This window comes from Triturus cristatus, chromosome 3_1 (genome assembly GCF_964204655.1).
Source record: "Triturus cristatus chromosome 3_1, aTriCri1.1, whole genome shotgun sequence".
NCBI classification, from domain to species: domain Eukaryota; kingdom Metazoa; phylum Chordata; class Amphibia; order Caudata; family Salamandridae; genus Triturus; species Triturus cristatus.
This window is the reverse complement of record NC_140583.1, coordinates 209,821,612-209,841,415: the sequence shown is the minus strand read 5'-3', so window position 1 is coordinate 209,841,415 and position 19,804 is coordinate 209,821,612. Positions and strand designations below refer to the sequence as shown.

At 47.4% G+C, this 19,804-nt stretch overlaps 1 protein-coding gene across 3 annotated transcripts in view; it reads left to right on the top strand.

Annotated features, from left to right (window-relative positions):
- LOC146859938 (mucosa-associated lymphoid tissue lymphoma translocation protein 1-like) overlaps positions 1-19,804 on the top strand; it is a 1,299,471-nt gene that overhangs the window by 951,208 nt on the left and 328,459 nt on the right. For all 3 annotated transcript variants that reach the window (XM_085643681.1, XM_085643683.1, XM_085643682.1), the window contains one exon: positions 7,542-7,719. In XM_085643681.1, coding sequence (XP_085499807.1) covers positions 7,542-7,719 — 178 coding nt within the window. The remainder of the gene's footprint in view (positions 1-7,541; positions 7,720-19,804) is intronic.

Sequence of the window (19,804 nt, the reverse complement as noted above, 5' to 3'; positions counted from 1 at the left end):
GGGCATGGACATGATCGACACAATGCGGTCGCCAGTGACACATGGATAAATCATGTAACCAAACTATACTATGGAGCCCCTAATCCACCATCATTGGCCACACAAAGGCTCCTCACTATCATGGGCTGGCCTGACACTTCTCCCGTAGATATACCTTGACTATACGCGGCAGGGAAATTGCCAACCATTGAGGAAACATCTGAAGCATTGGCGCCAGGGAATCATGTGATTGGATTCTTAAAAAATATCAGAAAAGATGGGGTACCTGGCCCTAATGGCTTACCAGGCCATCTTTTCAAAGAAGACTCCGACTTTTGGGGAACCGCACTCATGCCACTCTATCAGCATTGTCTGACAAACTCAACAGTCCCGGAGACTTGGAAAGGCTCCTTGCTGCAACCTATCCACAAAAAGGGAGACACTGGGGACCCTTCTAATTACAGGCTTATTGCCCTTTTAGACATCGAGGCGAAAGGATACGCCAGCCTTCTCCTGCAAGACCTGCAGGACTGGGCTAATAAAAATGAAATTCTTCCCACGTACCATTCCGGCTTTAGGCCAGGAGCATCTACAACGGACAATATTGTAGCTATTGCCTACTTAATCGAACAGTCCGTGCAGAAAAACTCGCCTCCTCTCTTTGCATGTTTCGTGGATTACTCCGTGGCATTTGATGTAGTCAATCGGAGTCTGTTGTGGCGGAAACTGCAAGACTGGGGGATACCGGCAAACCTGTTGAAAGCCATAATCAGTCTCTACACAGGAACTTGGGTACGGGTAAAAACTGCGATGAACTCAGCCACTAAAAAAATACCAACAGACAGAGGGTTAAAGCAAGGTTGAGTATTGGCTCCCCTGCTTTTTAATCTATATACGGCAGACCTCGGAAAAATGATATCTAACGCTAACCTTTTACCCCCTAAAATCGGCCCAAATCGACTATGTCTAATGCAGTATGCAGATGATATGGTGTTACTGGACCATACAGAAGTAGGCATGCAAAGATTACTGGATGCATTAAACATTTACAACAACAACAACAAATTACGAGTGAATGCAGGAAAGACAAAGGTACTGATATTTGGAAAATATACCAAGAAACTCCGACAACAATGGAGACTGGGAAATTTAAAAATAGTAACAGCGACCAAATACAACTACCTGGGGGTGTGGCAGAGGAGCAACGGGAAGCCCACAGCACATATCGCTTCAGTTGAAACAAAAGCCAAAGCAGTGACGTTTGCTCTGTGCAAACTAAACTCCAAGTTAAGAAGCCCATCGACCAAACCCATCAGAAAGGTAATAAATGCCAAACTGCTTCCGTCAATCACATACGGTCAAATAGCATTCCCGGCGGCTTTCATTAATATTATGGAACATGTCAACTGTCGTGCATTTAAGCGAATCTTTCAGATTCCCGCTCACACCCGAAATGCTCTGGTGCGATTGGAATTTGGGCTGAATAAACAGAGCTATGAGCATTGGGCCTCAATGGAGCGGCTCCATCGAGGGGTTTGCGCAGTGAAGTCAATTTTAAAGATAATATTTATGAAAGAAAATAATCCGTGAAGTGAAGGCCTGCACACTGCCTGTACTGAATTTGCACCTCGACACAACCAAACTGCAGGATCTTATTCACCAGCCTGGCATCCTAAAGTCTATACTGAAAAAACAAGTTAGATTATTATCAAAGGAAGAGGACATGAAGGAACTGAATTCTTCCAGTAGTAATATTGGGATACCTGCAAGTTCCTATGGAGACCGCCTACGGCAGCCATATCTTGACACTGTGTTAAATAAGTCGATCTTTCGTCGTCTTCGGAAACGAGCAGAGAAAGCACATATAGCCAAGATCAAACTGGAAGACGGCTCCTGGGCCACTACTGAAGCCGCTAAGTTCCAGACGTTCCAGACTTATTATCTGTCTCTCTATGCTAGGGAGTCGTCAGAACCAGATCAGCTCTTAACTGCCTTAGACGCTAGTGCCTGGACCCCGATTAACACACATCACTCTCAGCTAATGGAAGCCCCCCTCACTCTGGAGGAATTGGCCGGAGCACTGAAGGATCTTCCTCTGGGCTAAACCCCGGGCCCGGACGGCTTGCCGGTCTCGTTCTATCGCGCCTTTTTACTGCAGCTACAACACTACCTCTTGCGCCTTTTTAACTCTTTCACAGAGGGGGTGGGCCCTTCTTCAGACATGGCTATGGCTGAAATTGCCCTGATCCCCAAACCTGGGAAGGATCCCACGCTCTGCTCTTCGTTCCGCCCCTTCGCGCTCCTGAACACAGACCTTAAGCTTTATACCAAAATATTAGCTAAACGCCTCAGCACACACCGGGCCTCATAGAACCTGATCAGGTGAGATTCATACATTAGCGTCAGGGGGCAGACAACGTCCGGCGTATCGTGCATCTGGTGGGGAAGGCGCATCACTGGAACATACCCGCCTGCTTGCTTTCCCTTGACGCTGAGAAGGCATTCAACCGAGTCGACTGGGTATTCCTTCGGGCGGTCTTGCAGAAAATAGGGTTAGGGCCGCAAATGATTGCCCGAATCATGGCCCCTTATCTCTTCCCGTTTGCTAGGGTGCGCGTCAACAGCCAACTCACACAACCCATTTCCATCCATAGGGGAACCAGGCAGGGATGCCCCTTATCCCCGCTACTGTTTGCCCTTGTGGTGGAACCTCTGGCCAACATGGTTCGTCAAGCCCCAGATATCCATGGCATCAGGCTTGGAGGTCTGGATCACAAAATAGCTTTATTTGCGGATGACCTTCTTCTCACTTTATCCAACCCGCGGGAATCATTGCCTGCCCTGTATAAGTTGCTCCAATTGTATGAACAGGCCTCGGAGCTCAAGATCAACCACACAAAGTCATGGGCTTTAAACCTTACGCTCCCCACGGATGAGGTTTCTGCACTACAAGCTCTCGTCCCCTACCAGTGGGCATCCCGTTCCATCCGATATCTGGGGCTCAACCTAACACCCACTCTCGCCACATGGACTCAAGCAAACTGGCAGAAGTGCAAAGCTGCGGTTGTGGATGACTTAAGGGCCTGGAAGCCTTTATTGCTCTCATGGTTGGGGTGATTAAATACGGTTAAAATGTCAATTCTCCCGAAAATACTTTATCTGTTTCACACCTTACCTACACCTATCCCTGAACGCCAAATTCAGGGCCTCCAGCGTGAACTCAATGCGTTTGTATGGGGAGGGAAAAAAACACTATTTCCAACAAAATACACATGCTCCAACGAGACAGAGGAGGACTGGCCTGCCCCAACCTACTGGAGTATTACTGGGCGTCGCACCTCTGCTTCATCTCGGAGTGGATGGCGTGGGAGAGTGAGAAGGTCTGGTTCCACATGGACTGGGCAGTGGCTTGTCGCCCTATTTGGGACCTGGTATGCCTCCCACGAGAGACACGCACCCGAAGCGCCTACCTCGCTGTGCCCACCAAGACTGTTCTTGAGATTTGGGATAAAATAGCAGTGTGCAAAGGCTTTGCCTCTTTCCCATCTCCCCATACCCCCATTGTTCGTAACTCCCATTTCCCGCCGGCTTATCACCCACCCTACTTCTCGGAGTGGACGGAGGGGGGCTGCAGGACCATTAGAGACCTATTTACAGGGGGGTCTCTCAAAACTTTCGAACAATGTAAACGAGACTTCCAGTTATCTGAGGGGGCTCGATTCCAATACGTTCAGCTCAGACATTGGATACAGGCGTTCTCGCTGACGTCAGCGGCTACTAGGCCCCTCACCTCGTTTGAGCGATTGGTACGCTCCTTCGACAACACCAGAGGCCTAATATCACGCACATACCACGTTCTCCAACACCCGCAGCGAACTGTCCCGCACCCCTACCAACAACGCTGGCAATCGGACACTGCTACTACCATTACACCCACCCAATGGGCGCATCTATGGCGTGATATCCCGAAGCTCTACCGTAGCATTCCCCAACAGGAGTCTGCCTATAGTCATGACGCAATGGTACTATACTCCCGACAGGCTGCACAAAATGTTTCCTTCTGCCTCCCCTCTTTGTTGGCGCTGCGCTGGCGCCTCTGGGGACTTTCTCCATATCTGTTGGACGTGTCCGCTCTTGACCATCTTTTGGAAGAAGGTTCTCAGTCATATTCGACTGGTGCTAGGTACCCGCTCCCAGAAAATCCAGCTACAATTCTCTTGGGCCTTCGGCCGGTGAACCTGCGCGCCATGACTCGGTGTGACCGGCATCTGAGCCTACATATGCTGGGTGCGGCCAAGCAAACTATTGCCCTCTACTGGAAAAAAGCGGAGACTCCCACGATTAATGTATGGCTCACACGGCTGTGGCACACAGTAGCGATGGAATTGCTCACAGCGCGTCTACAAAACCGAGACGCTAAGTTTACTAAATTGTGGGGCCCTCTGGTGGATCACTTAGGTCGGCAGGAATATGCTAGGCTCAAACCCCCGAGGCTGAAGGCCCTCTGCCTCTTTGACGATGCTATTTCCCCTCTTGACACAGATAGGTCCAGCAAGCTCACATCTAGCCCAACTTGAGATGTATCCCGGGTAACATCTGTCTGTATTCCCTCTCCCTACACATGGGGCCTCCACTTTCCCATTGCCATTTCCAATGCTGATCCTGACACGCATGCCCCTAGAGTCTGCTGGCGGCCCCTTGCACAGTAGCGCTGGCGCGCCCTATCTCCACGGCTTTTGCAGCATCAGCCCTCTACCCCCCGCCTTCTCCTCTGCCATGCCTTCGACCCTATCTCTCGCCCGCCTTCTCTACCCCTCTCTATTCTGCACTATGTCTCTTCTTTCTCCTCCCCTTTGCTTCTTGTACTCGATGCACTGCTATCCGCTGTGGTTGGGTTTCTTCTGTAAGCAAACCAGTCAGCGGTGCCTCGTGGGCTTGCCTCTGCAGTGGTAGGGGCTGGCTCGGAGCATTGGCTGTTTGGTGATATCTCAACCATAGCTGCAACATGCAATAGTGCACACAGGAGGCCGGCTTTTGTTGTTAAGCCCGGCCACACGCATATCACTAACGGGAGCAGACACATCCTTGAAGCTGGATTGGTACCCTTATGTAATGGGCACTCCTAGATGTCATTTCATGATCATTGACCACTGCTCGACCTAACGAGCTGATGTGCAATGGGCATTGCTCAAAAGCGATATAGACAGTCATACAACAAACTGTCCATTCAAGGCTACCCAAATTAGACACATCGAAATTGCACTGTAAATTGGGTCTTAACTCCCAGCACTACTTGCTCAGCGCTCTTTTTTTCTCGCCTGCAGTACCTCTACTCCTCTCCTACACCTTGCCCCTCGGGGGCCCTCTCTCTTTCCCTCTGACCTTCCCTTACTGCCCCTCTGTTCCTGTTAGAGTTGGTTTGATTATCTCTGCTCTGCGTACATGCCGAAGTCCTATCATAGCCTTTACTTGTTACAGCTGTCACGTTACGCGGCCAGCTCCAGTGTGGGTTGTAGGCGACTTTCTGTGTAATCCAACCTAACTGCAATGTCAAATGATGCCTTCACTATGCATATTGAACGCTAGCCCAATCATGCAGCCGGCCCATTCCAGGGTTGAAGGCGTATTGCTGTACTCATGATACCACTCCTTCTCTTCTAAAATAAAGAGTTTGAACAAATAAGTCGATCTGAAAGCAAATTTTTATGGTGAGACTTATGGTTTTGCCGATTAAAGATAAAAACAGGCGCTGGAAAGCCCTAGCGGCAATAACAACTTGTAGACTTTGCCACAAATACGAGTAATCCTTGGTCAATCTGGTTTGTATATTTCATTGTTTGTTACACGCACATCACACTTTATTGAAACATTTGTTTTTAAAACATGGGGTGCGAACCTGTACTGAAGCTATAAAACTTCTTTTTAATCTAGAGACTCCAATGGAATTGGCAAGGTTTGCAAAGTGTGCACATAAGGCTAAAGAACTCTTAAGTTAAGCCGCGTACATCGCATCTTTTTGAAATGAAATTACTTGGTACGAAGAATCCATGCTTCGTTTAGGATTGTACATTTTGCACTTTATTGAAATGGAATCATCCAAATTATACTTAGTACTCGATTTATACATGCTGTTGTCGGACTCATGCATTTTACAATAACATTGAATCTTTTACTTAATATATGGTTTGAACATTTTTAAGATTTTTATGAATGCACTTTATAACTCGGAGACTCCAACCCTCTTTGCAAGACTCGCAAAGTTTGCACACAAGGGGACGGATCCTTCAGTATTGAATTGATTTATTGGTTCTATACCAGTTCTTCACTGATTTTATCTGTTTTTAATTGCCGTTTGTAAAAATCTTTTTTTCGTTTGTTTTAGTATATACAATATATCAAAAACTCGCTAGGAACGTACCAATTGTAACGAAGTAAGTAGTCAAAGAAATTAACTGACACTAGCAAAAATTGGGGGTAACCATGAAAGCAGATTCTACTTTTCTAAACCCTATTAATTGGTATCTAGGTTCATACTGTACCCATTTGTTTTACCGTACAATTCGTGTTACTAGAAATTAGACTTAATGTGGCTGTGCAATTACAATGAACTACTGCTGCCACTTTAATAGTTATTGCATGCCCATTGAACTCTTCTCAGCCTGCTGTCTTACCACCGCTCTTTTTTCTCAAAACAGATAAAAACAAATTCCCCTTTGTTCATAGGTTTACTTAACAGGCTTAGGCCTGTACAAACATTTTATATTTTGGCTTAAACTCATTCCCTATTGTGCCAGATTAGGGCCATTCCACTTATGCTGCTGTATAGTTAAGTTCAGTTTTAGCCACTTTTCTATTTCCTTTTCATCTGAGATGTTTTATTAGCGGTATTGTGCTGATGTTTCTTGCAGGCACAATGTTAGTTTTCTGAAATTTAATATATCCACGTGCACTTTTTTTTATAATTTGTGACTAATAAACATGCAAAATTGCCTTTTTTTAAACCAACCCTTGTGCTTTTTATTTCTTTCTGATAATACCCTTTGCTGATGCCTACTATAATTAATAAATAGAGACTACATATATAGTAACCAACTTGCAAAAACTCTCTCAGCTCTGTCATTTAATGTTCTGTATTTTAGTAACATTAATGGACATGCTCTTATTCCAGGATCTAGTGTTTCACAGTAGTCTTTTTTTATTGAGTTTAACAACATAGCATTGTTTGCTTGAACATACAGTGTAAAATGTGCAAGTTTGTTACAGGATTTCGATAAAAAATACAGTTTTGGTGTCTGGGGAACAGTTAACTTTTTTCATTTTACAGATCCTGTCGCCGATCAGGTTCAGAAATGTCATTCAGTCAGTGTGACCATTTTGTTTCACCTGCCTGGTTACCATCTACTTATGTGCTTTGACATTGCATGCCTAGTGATAAGCCTTCGTTCCTTACTTTAACAGCTTGGAGATTGTGGCTTGTTATGTAATGCCAGTTTTTTAGGGGCTGAATACTATATATTGATTTCTGGTCGATCTAATATGCATACTATATTGGTGACCCACAGCTTTGTTTTACTATGCTGGTCACGGATATGAACATCCTGGGAGAAATTATATGGTGCCAATTGACGCTCCGCAACCATACCTCCCTGAAAACTGCATAAGTGTCCAAAAAATCCTGCAAAGAATGCAAGAAAGGAAAACTGCTCTGAACGTGGTACTACTGGACACTTGCAGAAAATGGTATGTTTTTCTTGTGCATTAAATATATTTTAATAAATTTTTTATTTTTTTATTCTGATTCATAAAATAAAATCTCTTTATGTCATAGGTCATATAAGGGATAGAAGGCATATTTTACCTTCATTATTAAGCTCATGCTTGACACCATTACAAATTCATAGAGATCAAATGTGGGATAGTGTAGAACAGGGGTCTGTCTCCAACCTTTTTTGTGATAGGATTTACTTATGCTCAATTAAAATCATCCAAGCTACCAATTTTATTAGTATTGTAATAGTGATCATTTCAGACAACAGTGGGCGCCCTGTGCAAAAATGCCAGCAGTGATCTCCTAAGTGCATCAGGCAGGGTTACCTACAGTAATGTAAAAAAGTATTTGCCAATTTGGAATGCCTTTATATTGGTAATACACAACAGCCGTGGCTGCATTGCTCCTGGGACTAAGGTATAATATTGGTAATAAATCTCCTCAACAACACCCGATTTATCACTCAAATATCATCTTTAAATACATTTTGGAAATACAACCATTTTTCTCCCAACATAAGCTCATACGTTATAAAAATGTACACAATTTTGTCATGAATTCGGACTTTCTGTTTTTGGTATTCATATATTTATTCGGCCAAGAAAAATCTTGTAATTTAGTGGCCTGTGCTGTACACAGTAGAGCTACTTACAGGTAACTGGAGAGCTACCATTAGCTCACGAGTTACTGGTTGAAGAAGCCCGGTGTAGAATGATTCTTAACTGGGGTCCTTCTTTGTGACTACTCAGGGGGACCACGACTGGTGAGAAAAATATTAGCAGATACATAAAGTAAATATACATTAAAGTCAACATGGAAAATTTTGTAAGAGTGAGGACATTTGAAATTGAAGGTTAAATGTTGGTATGCCTAGTTTGGTTTCTAGGAGCGGCTCAGGTACAGAAAACAATCTTTTATGTACAGTAGATTACCGCAATTGAGGCACTGGTAAACACCACCAGAAAGAGAGCATGATTTACAAGTAATAAAGTTTAGCATATCACTTATTTTTTCAAAAATTAAATCTTTTAGAAAATCTCCAACCTTCCCATTAAAATGTAAATGTTTTGCTCTTAATTATTTGCGGGTGAATTTAATCAAATACTTCATAATTTGTGTATTTGTTTGATGTGCCCTTGTTACTGTATTCTTGTGCTTTGTTTTAATATTCAAACCCTAGAATTTGCGTAGGATGGAGTTTTCAACTTACTTTAGTAGCGATTCAAAGAAGTCTAAAATTTAAGAACTGGTGGTGTAAAAATACATCTTTGTGTTTAATTTATGCTCCTTACTTATTCCTTGCATATCATATGTCTTAAATGCATTTATATATCATAAGGGGCTTCACAATTACTTATATTTATCCATCTACATTTTATTGAGCTTTAGCAAACAGAACAGGGGCAAACAGATTCAACCTTGCTAAGATCTGGAATTGAGTAGTTACATCATGGTGGTCTGCCTCCAGCCATTCTCCCTCACTCCTGGCCTCTAAAAACAAGAAACCATTGAAAAAGCACATCAGTAGTCTTTGCATTCCTTTTGTGCCTTCTAGGTTGGAAAAGGAAAACCGTGAAAGATTCAACTAAGACCAATGACTCCCTGACAATCAGTGCTGCTAGTGGAGTCCCAGTGCACAGAGGAATCTTGGTCAATTCACTTCTGGGCATCCCTTAATGAATCCAAAAGAAGTTGCCAAATCAATCCAACACCTCAATGGGTATATAATGGTGTCTGTAAACAGCTACAATGTACCAATTTAACCATTTTCTTTGACTAAACTTCCCCCGCTTGCTATGGCATGATATCTCCAGTTTGGCTGCTAGCAACATTTTAAAAAGAGCATGACACCTTCTTAAATGGCCTAGGATATCTGCACAGAATGCCACTGCTGCATGTTCATCAAATGCTTATCCTACAGTGCTGGCAAACTAGTTCTCTTCACCTGTATTCCCTGCATAATATAGACTCTTAGGTATTTCATTTTATTATTGGCTCAACAGAATGCCTAGACCAAACCCCACCTGCTCCTGTGAGCGTCCTGTTAAAGTCAGGTGTAGTATATCAGACGTTTTGGAATTTATCTTACAGCCAAAGCTCTTTTAGCACTTGGAGTACGGATTTCAGTAGATCAGACAAGACTAGTATCATATCATCCGTGATTAGATATATAGGCAAATTATGCAGCAATAAAAGACAAATTGTACAATATATAATGCGATTAAAGCCAAATTCTGTGTCAACAGGGGTAACAAAGAGGACAAAGGTGGTGGCACCGAACCCTTAAGGTATGTGTGACTACAGGGCAACCCCCAACATTATGCCCAGGTTGAGAGATAATAGCACAAGTTTAGAAAAATGGCAACAAAAAAAAACCAATCTGGGCAAGAGTAATTCTCTGTTTTGTCTGTGTTTTAGAGTGTGTGCGAGAGTATCATAAATGTGTCTTTTCGAGTCTCAGTGTAATGGGCTAAATATGTAGAACTTTAGTAAGAACCAACATAGCCAAATACCATAGATGTCCTGTTGAAGGTCGCATCAAGTCATAGTAAGGCAATATTGGAAAATGTATGTGGTTGTGTAAAGGAGAAAAAGCAAAACTAGTTTCATCCTACCTAAACCCCTCTATTTGAGTCAGTAGGGAAGAAAATAGACTTCTTCTTTTGGTGCCTAGTATGAAAGCCTTTTTGTATTTGATGCTTGCTTTAATGTATAGTAAATTATTAGAAAAATAAGGTTGTGGTTTTGCAACGTAATGACATGAGAGATTGACATGGGGAAGTCATCACATTTATTCAAAATCTTGCTGTACTTTAATCAGCGTTTTGACCCTTGGGCGATATGCTATACTTTTGCAGGTTCACTCCACTGTTTCTCTTTTATCTGATAGAGACATCTAGCCACAGATTCCTTACCTGGAACTGCCAGGCGTCAGGCTGGATCTGTAAGATTTTATAGCAGTAACCTTGCGCTCTGATAGGTGGCGTCTGTTGACTCCATGTGACGTCGTAGACGTCAGTTTCGTCGTCATCGTGACATCCACATAATCTATACAGGCACCACCCCAGCGCGCTGACGTCAGTTCTTTTCTTTCAGCTCCAGCCAGTGCAGATCCATCGCAGAGAGCTACCCACCAGACTTTTTGACTAAGTTATTGGTATAGAATGTCCAGTAAGAAGACCTTGTGGTTCAAACTGTGTGGCGCCTGTCACAGTGCCATGTCAATCACAGACCCCCATCTGGTGTCTCTGGTGCCTTGAGCACACCCACGACCCAAAGTCGTGCTCCAACTTCCCATGGTGCCGAAAGCTTTTAGGGAGCATTACCTAGAGCTGCTTGCGGCCCGGCGTCCAGTGCCCCTGAGATCTCCACGGCGATCTTGCTCCTGGTCGAGAGGAAGGTCCGATCACCTCTCCGGGGGATCAAAGTCTTCTTCCTCCCACTCAAAGTCGTGGAGATCAGCTAAGAAGTACCATAAAAAGCACAAGAAGTCGAAGCATGCTTTGACTTCACTCCTTTCGTTGCCGGACGAGATGGACGAGTCTCGGCGTTGAAGGCCCTGCTCTGCAAAGTGGGTGCCTGGGTCGGCTGTGCCTTTCCCTTCTTTTCCGGGGCCAGAAGTGACCCCCTTCCATTTAAAGTAATTCTGATGCCATTTGTGCCATATTTGTGCAGCCTGACCTTGCCGGCGCGCCTTTGGCCCCGTAGGCTCAGCGAAAGAGACCCTGTTGGTACCGCGCCTACGGCTCCTGTGTTACGCTGACCAGTCCTCAGGATCAATTTGATGAATGAGAGGTCCACCTCTTGTTCTAACCAAGCCTACAAGCCGTGATGGCACAGGTCATCGTAAGGATCAAGTGGGGGAAGGAAAGGAAGGGAACAGCAGGGAGGGAGATCTGAAATGAGAAGAAATAGAACATACAATGATAAACATCGCCTTCATAAACACATATTCTACGAAAGCCAGGCCTCTAGGCCAAGCCCTGTATGGAACCCTTTGTACCTGTAAAGAAAAGAATCATCCAGGTAGTGATTGCGATAGAAACAATAGTGGAGGGGGAGACTTCTGTGAGGGTGAACTTGTTTTGGGTAATTCTGCAGGAACGAGAGAAATAACAAACAATCATGCATGCACGATCCAACTCTCGTTATACTCAGGCACGAATTTCTGGCCCAGCATCTACCCTTCTCTAGACTCCACCGTTCATCACAGGGATAGAGCGTAGACCTCTACCACTCATGCCAACCCCTGTTAAAGATAGAGCCAGAGATATACCATTAAACAATACTGTGACTCTGTTACATCACATGCACAGCAAGCCACAGGCGTTCAGTCACTTAGCTCATCCCCTCCATGGCTACTTTGCTTTGTAGCGTAACCGTCTGTGATCCAGACAACCGTTGCAGTGTTTGTACCCAGTGTAATGACTCTTACATGAACTTTGGTTGGACCAGAGCAACTTAAAAGACCTTGGTACAGGTGAGACGCCCCTAGGACGTATAGTGGCAATGCACCCCCGCCGGCCGACAATGCAGGCCGATCACATCCAGAGTACCAGTTGCGATGACCCCCAGGGAACGCCTCTCACCCCCGCCGGCCGACAATGCAGGCCGATCAATTCCAAAGTGCGATTAACAATGTAAATCAAAGAATGCCAGCCTCCGCACGAGCAGCCGCTCACCAACGGAGGTTGGCACAAGGACAAGGACAAGATGTGGTGCAAGCACCCTTACCGGACCAGGAGTATGAGAACTGGAACTGTAGCGGACGAAAGTACCTCGGAGCTGAGAATTTCCGACAGCGTCCCGGGACTCGACTTCCTGCTTTATGCGTCTTCTCGCGACGTCGAGCGTGACGCGCTAGGCATTCTGGGTTGTGTAGTTCCTGACCGGGCGGTGGGCGGCCGGTGACTGTTCCTCGTTCCTAATTACGTGCGCTCGCCGGGATGCAGCCATGACAGTACATCCCTCCCCACACACGAGCGCGCCTAAGGACCGGGTTTCAACGGATTGGCACGGTGAAAGGCCGCCACCAAACGGGGAGCATGAACGCCCAGCGCAGGCTCACGGAAATTTTCTTCAGGGCCATAACTTTTCCATGCCACCAAATACCACAGTTTCCGGCGGCTTAACTTAGAGTCCAACACCCTCTGCACTTCGTATTCAACTTCGCTCTCCACCATAACCGGCGGAGGTGGCTTCTGGATGCGTGCAGTGGATGGTTTCAATAAGGACACGTGAAATACCGGATGGATGCGCAGGTGCGCCGGGAGTTTCAGTTTCACCGCCACCGGACTTATGCGTTTCACAATCCGGTAAGGCCCAATGAATCGGGGGTTAAACACGCTACGTTTCCTAAAGCGTACATTCCTGGTGGATAACCAAACCGCATCCCCCACACAGTACTAATGCCCCTGCCGTCGGTGTTTGTCCGCCGCGGCCTTATAACGCAACTTAACCGCCCGGAGATGCTCTTGCGCCTTGGTTAGAGTCTCCCGTATATGGGCCACCCTCTTGGACACTTCCGGGTTGGGTGTGAACCATTGCCGGATGAACGAAAGGGAGAAACCGAGGATGGTGCCCATTGTTGCAATAGAAAGGGGAAGAGGCAGTAGAACTGTGCGTGGCGTTATTATAGGCGATCTTAGCAAGCCACAAATAATCCACCCAGTTGTTCGAACTAACGTCAACGTAACAGCGGAGATACTGCTTCAGCGTTTGGTTAAGGCGCTCCATCTGGCCGTCAGTTTGAGGGTGAAAGCTGGTGGATAGAGCAGTGCTGATATGCAGGGAGGAAAGACCAAAGGAAATGATGGACGGAGTGTTGAACATTGCAAGCACTCACCCCCAGTCAACTGATCTGGGTTTAATCCATCACCGTTCTTTAGCCCACTCTGCCACCCCAGTTCAGACATGGCCATATGCAAATCAGTCTGACCCTGTGCCTCATGGGAACAGTCCAGCCCGAACTGCCAAACCATGTCGTCCCTGGACCGGAAACAAGCTTCCTAGGACCAGTTTCTGGCATTTCAGCCGTCTTCAGCCAGGCTTGCTTGTGAATCCAGTGGCAAAGTGAGCAAGGGACTCACGTCTGAGCATACCCTGCCAACTTATGGCGAACAAAGCAAAAACCAAAGGAAGTGATGGACGGAGTGTTGAACATTGCAAGCACTCACCCCCAGTCAACTGATGTGGGTTTAATCCATCACTGTTCTTTAGCCCACTCTGCCACCCCAGTTCAGACATGGCCATATGCAAATCAGTCTGACCCTGTGCCTCATGGGAACAGTCCAGCCCGAACTGCCTAACCATGTCTTCCCTAGACCGGAAACAAGCTTCCTAGGACCGGTTTCTGGCATTTCAGCCATCTTCAGCCAGGCTTGCTTGAATCCAGTGGCAAAGTGAGCAAGGGACTCATGTCTGAGCATACCCTGCCAACTTATGGCGAACAAAGCAAAAACCAAAGGAAATGATGGACGGAGTGTTGAACATTGCAAGCACTCACCCCCAGTCAACTGATCTGGGTTTAATCCATCACCGTTCTTTAGCCCACTCTGCCACCCCAGTTCAGACATGGCCATATGCAAACCGGTCCTAGGAAGCTTGTTTCTGGTCCAGGGAAGACATGGCTTGGCAGTTCGGGCTGGACTGTTCCCATGAGGCACAGGGTCAGACTGATTTGCATATGGCCATGTCTGAACTGGGGTGACAGAGTGGGCTAAAGAACGGTGATGGATTAAACCCAGATCAGTTGACTGGGGGTGAGTGCTTGCAATGTTCAACACTCCGTCCATCATTTCCTTTGGTTTTTACTTTGTTCGCCATAAGTTGGCAGGGTATGCTCAGACGTGAGTCCCTTGCTCACTTTGCCACTGGATTCAAGCAAGCCTGGCTGAAGACGGCTGAAATGCCAGAAACTGGTACTAGGAAGCTTGTTTCCGGTCCAGGGAAGACATGGCTTGGCAGTTCGGGCTGGACTGTTCCCATGAGGCACAGGGTCAGACTGATTTGCTTATGGCCATGTCTGAACTGGGGTGGCAGAGTGGGCTAAAGAACGGTGATGGATTAAACCCAGATCAGTTGACTGGGGTTGAGTGCTTGCAATGTTCAACACTCCGTCCATTATTTCCTTTGGTTTTTGATATGCAGGGAGGAGCACCATTTCCTCCAAAACTGGGCCGTAAATTGCGACCCCCTGTCGGATACAATCACACTTAGCAATCCGTACAACCGCACCACATTCACCATCAGCAACCCCGGCAATTGGCCAGCAGTAGGCACCTGTTTGCAGGCAATGAAGTGCCCCATTTTCGTCAAGTAGTCAATCACCACCAGTATGGTTGTGCAGCCCTGATCCCTGGGCAACCCGACTATAAAATCCAAGGAAATGTTGTCCCATGGCTTTCTTAGGGGTTGGAAGGGGTTGAAGCAAACCCTGTGGGCGTCTATGGTCTGATTTCATCGTGGCACACGGGGCACAGGAGGACACCCAGTCCGTAACATCCGCCCTCATTGACGGCCACCAGAGCTGGCGGGCAATGTGTTCTCTAGTTTTCTCCACCCCAAGATGTCCAGCGCAGGGGGACATGTGACACCACATGAACACTTGTTTTCGCAACCGTACCGTGGGGATCAACAGACGATTGTTCCGCAAGGGGAACCCCCCATGGAGACGCCATTCCGGGTGGTATCGAAGCCAGGTTTTCCAGCCGACTGACGCCACCCCTCTCTGAACATCTTTGAGGAAGGCGTCTGGTTGTATGGCGCATATCACTTGACCCTTAGCTATGATGCTGTTCACCGGAGCCCACTCCGGTTTCTTGGCAGAAGACTGGCGTGTGAGCGCGTCAGCCTTCCTGTTCTCCGCTCTGGGCCGGTAGGTGATGACGAAATGGAAGCCAGAGAAAAACAACATCCAACGAAGCTGTCGGGGAGTGAGATGTCTGGCGGCGGTCATGAATTGCAAATTCCTGTAGTCGGTGTACACCGTCACCACATGTCTGGCTCCCATAAGGAAATGTCTCCATTCCACAAACGCCACCTTAATGGCCAGGAGCTCCTTTTCGGCTATTGGGTAGTTCTTTTCGGCAGCATTAAGTTTGCTGGACATGTACGCCACCGGGTGGAGCTGACCTGTGGTGGTATGTCTCTGTGATAAAACGGCTCCTACGGCCTCGTCTGAGGCATCGGCCTCCACAATATAGGGTTTCTCAGGGTCCGGGTGCGAGAGGATGGGTGCGGTAACAAAAGCCTTTTTTAAAGCCACAAAGGCCCGGTGAGCGGCCTCGTCCCAGGTAAACCTCTGAGATTTCCTCAACAGCTGGGTCAGTGGGGCAACCAATTTGGAGAAGCGATAGATAAAACCTCCGATAAAAGTTGGCAAAGCCAATGAAACACTGTACGTCACGAACGTTTTGGGGAGGTGGCCAGTTCTTCACTGCTGTGACCTTACGTTCTGCCATTTCCTGGCCAGTTGGGCTCAGTATAACCCCCAGGAATTCTACAATGTGGACGTGAAAGTCGCACTTGCTCAACTTGCAGAAGAGGTTGTGCTCTTGTAATATTCCGAGCACCGTTTTCACATGTTGGACGTGTGATTCTTCATCATCGGAATACACCAGAATGTCGTCTATGTAAACCACAACATAGTGGTCCAAGATGTGCCGTAGGATGTCATTTAGGAAATATTGGAACGCCGCGGGGGCATTACACAGCCCGAACGGCATCACTAAATATTCAAACAACCCATAGCGGGTCTTGAATGCGGTCTTCCATTCATCGCCGTGTCTCATGCGAACCAGGTGGTATGCTCCCTTAAGGTCAAGCTTGGTAAAGATAGCCGCCTTCTTGACTCGTTCCAATAATACACTGATCAAAGGCAATGGGTACCGATTTTTCACGGTGATGGCGTTCAAGGCCCTATAGTCCACACAGGCACGTAACTCACCATTGGCCTTAGGAATAAAGAACAGAGGGGAAGTGGACGGGCGGATGAAGCGCAATCCCAGGAGTTTATCCAAATATTCCCTTAAATACTGGGTTTCGGGTTCCGTCAGGGCATAAATCCGACCACTCGGAACCACTGCCCCTGGAACAAGGTCTATCTGACAATCATATCGTCTGTGGGGTGGCAACTCTTCTGCTTGGACTTCACTGAACACCTGTTCGTACTGCTGATAGACCTCTGGAAGCTGGACGTTCTTTTCTGCGGCAGTGGCGATTATTGAGCCCTGAGCCAAAGCTAGGGCGGGTTCCTCAGGGATATTGTGGCAGTGTTTGAGGCAGTATAAGGAGGACATGTGCACCGTTTTTGCTACCCAATCGATCTCGGGGTTGTGTCGCTGCAACCAGGGCAACCCAAATATGATCCGGTACTGTGGAGGGTGGATGATACTGAACGTGACCTGCTCCTTATGTGATTCCCCATAGAAGACCTCTATGCTTTCGGTGTTAAACCCAATAGGACCTGTACATAGTCTTCTGCCGTCAACTGCATAGACTTCTTCGGGAGTGTCCTTGGGCAATAGACGTATACCCTTACTTTGTGCTGCACCCATGTCCATGAACATGCCCGTAGCCCCAGAGTCCACCATCGCAGACATCTGGATCCAATCTGACGCTACTCTCAACTCCACCTGAATTACTAAATGGCCCCTAGATATCTTGTCTCCTCCGGCCACAGAAGGGATGTAAGCCTGACTCCAAGAAACCCCTTTGTCTTTCTTCGAGTCAACTAGTTTTCCGATGCCGCCTCAACGGTGACCGTGGCTACTCGGGGGTTACGAAATCGACTGCTCTTAGGCTTCACAGGACACTCCCTAACGAAGCGTCCTCGTTTGCCGCAATATAAACTAAGACCCTGCTTGCGGCAGGCTTCTTTTTCAGTGGAGGTCAAGGCTGCTCGTACAGCCCCGATGTCCATGGGTTCTGTGGCTGATGAAGGGCTCATATGGGTGGCCTTCTGTCTTTCATAAGTCTGCGGGTATTTTTCCTTCCGCACCCCCTTTCTTTCGCTCAGCCGAAGGTCTAACCGTAGCACCAAGTTAATCAAATCTTCACACGAGGTAGGCTGAGGGTCTATCTGGGCTATGACATCTTTAAGGTCTTCCCTAAGCCCCTGGTGAAACAGGGCAGCCTGCTTGCTCTCTGGCCACTTAGTCTCGGCCACCAGTCGTTGAAAAGAATTTAGATAGACTACTAATTCCTTATCGCCCTGCCGTAGTTCTAGCAACTCTCTATCTGCCGTATAGGAGTCCGCTCGTCTATCGAAGACCCTCAGGAATTCTCCCTTGAAAGTTTCCCAGTCGTGTAAGAGAGGGTCGTCACGGTTCACTAACGGCACCGCCCATTGAGCTGCGTCCCCGGCTAGGTATGATATAATTTGCCTGATTCGTGGGGAACGATTTGGGTTTGCACGAAAAGTGAAGCATCACCTGTGTGAGAAACACCTGCACCATGGCCGAACTCCCATGGTACCTTTCGGGGGAGGCTAGAGGTATAGATACAGGCATCTCCACCACCACCGATGCGGAAGGGCCTGCCACCGGGCCTACATTAAACGGGTTTCGCTGGATACTGTCCAGCCTTGCTCGTAAATCGGCGGCCTCCTGTCTCGAGGCAGCTAGTTCTCCCTGAATGGTAGCCAAGACTGCTATCACATCTTCAAGAGTGGCCATGCTCAACACAACCCGACCGAGAGGACCGAATTTCGTGGGTCGGAAATTCTGATATGCTGACCAGTCCTCAGGATCGGTTTGATGAATGAGAGGTCCACCTCTTGATCTAACCAAGCCTACAAGCCGTGATGGCACAGGTCATCGGAAGGATCAAGTGGGGGAAGGAAAGGAAGGGAACAGCAGGGAGGGAGATCTGAAATGAGAAGAAATAGAACATACAATTATAAACATCGCCTTCAGAAACACATATTCTACGAAAGCCAGGCCTCTAGGCCAAGCCCGGTATGGAACCCCCTGTACCTGTAAAGAAAAGAATCATCCAGGTAGTGATTGCGATAGAAACAATAGTGGAGGGGGAGACTTCTGTGAGGGCGAACTTGTTTTGGGTAATTCTGCAGGAACGAGAGAAATAACAATCAATCATGCATGCACGATCCAACTCTCGTTATACTCAGGCACGAATTTCTGGCCCAGCACCTACCCTTCTCTAGACTCCACCGTTCGTCACAGGGATAGAGCGTAGACCTCTACCACTCATGCCAACCCCTGTTAAAGATAGAGCCAGAGATATACCATTAAACAATACTGTGACTCTGTTACGTCACATACACAGCAAGCCACAGGCATTCAGTCACTTAGCTCATCCCCTCCATGGCTACTTTGCTTTGTAGCGTAACCGTCTGTGATCCAGGCAACCGTTGCAGTGTTTGTACCCAGTGTAATGACTCTTACACAAACTTTGGTTGGACCAGAGCAACTTAAAAGACCTTGGTACAGGTGAGACGCCCCTAGGACGTATAGTGGCAATGCACCCCCGCCGGCCGACAATGCAGGCCGATCACATCCAGAGTACCAGTTGCGATGACCCCTAGGGAACGCCTCTCACCCCCGCCGGCCGACAATGCAGGCTGATCAATTCCAAAGTGAGATTAACAATGTAAATCAAAGAATGCCAGCCTCCGCACGAGCAGCCGCTCACCAACGGAGGTTGGCACAAGGACAAGGACAAGATGTGGTGCAAGCACCCTTACCGGACCAGGAGTATGAGAACTGGAACTGTAGCGGACGAAAGTACCTCGGAGCTGAGAATTTCCGACAGCGTCTCGGGACTCGACTTCCTGCTTTATGCGTCTTCTCGCGACGTCGAGCGTGACGCGCTAGGCATTCTGGGTTGTGTAGTTCCTGGCCGCGCGGTGGGCGGACGGTGACGGTTCCTCGTTCCTAATTACGTGCGCTCGCCGGGATGCAGCCATGACATCCTGCCCTGGCACCACGGTCTCCTCTTAGATCCGTTCCTGGATCCGGACCGGTGCTGGTGGTACCACTTCGACCTTTCCCGATGCCGAGACCCTCCTCCATCATTATTCCGGATGACACCGGC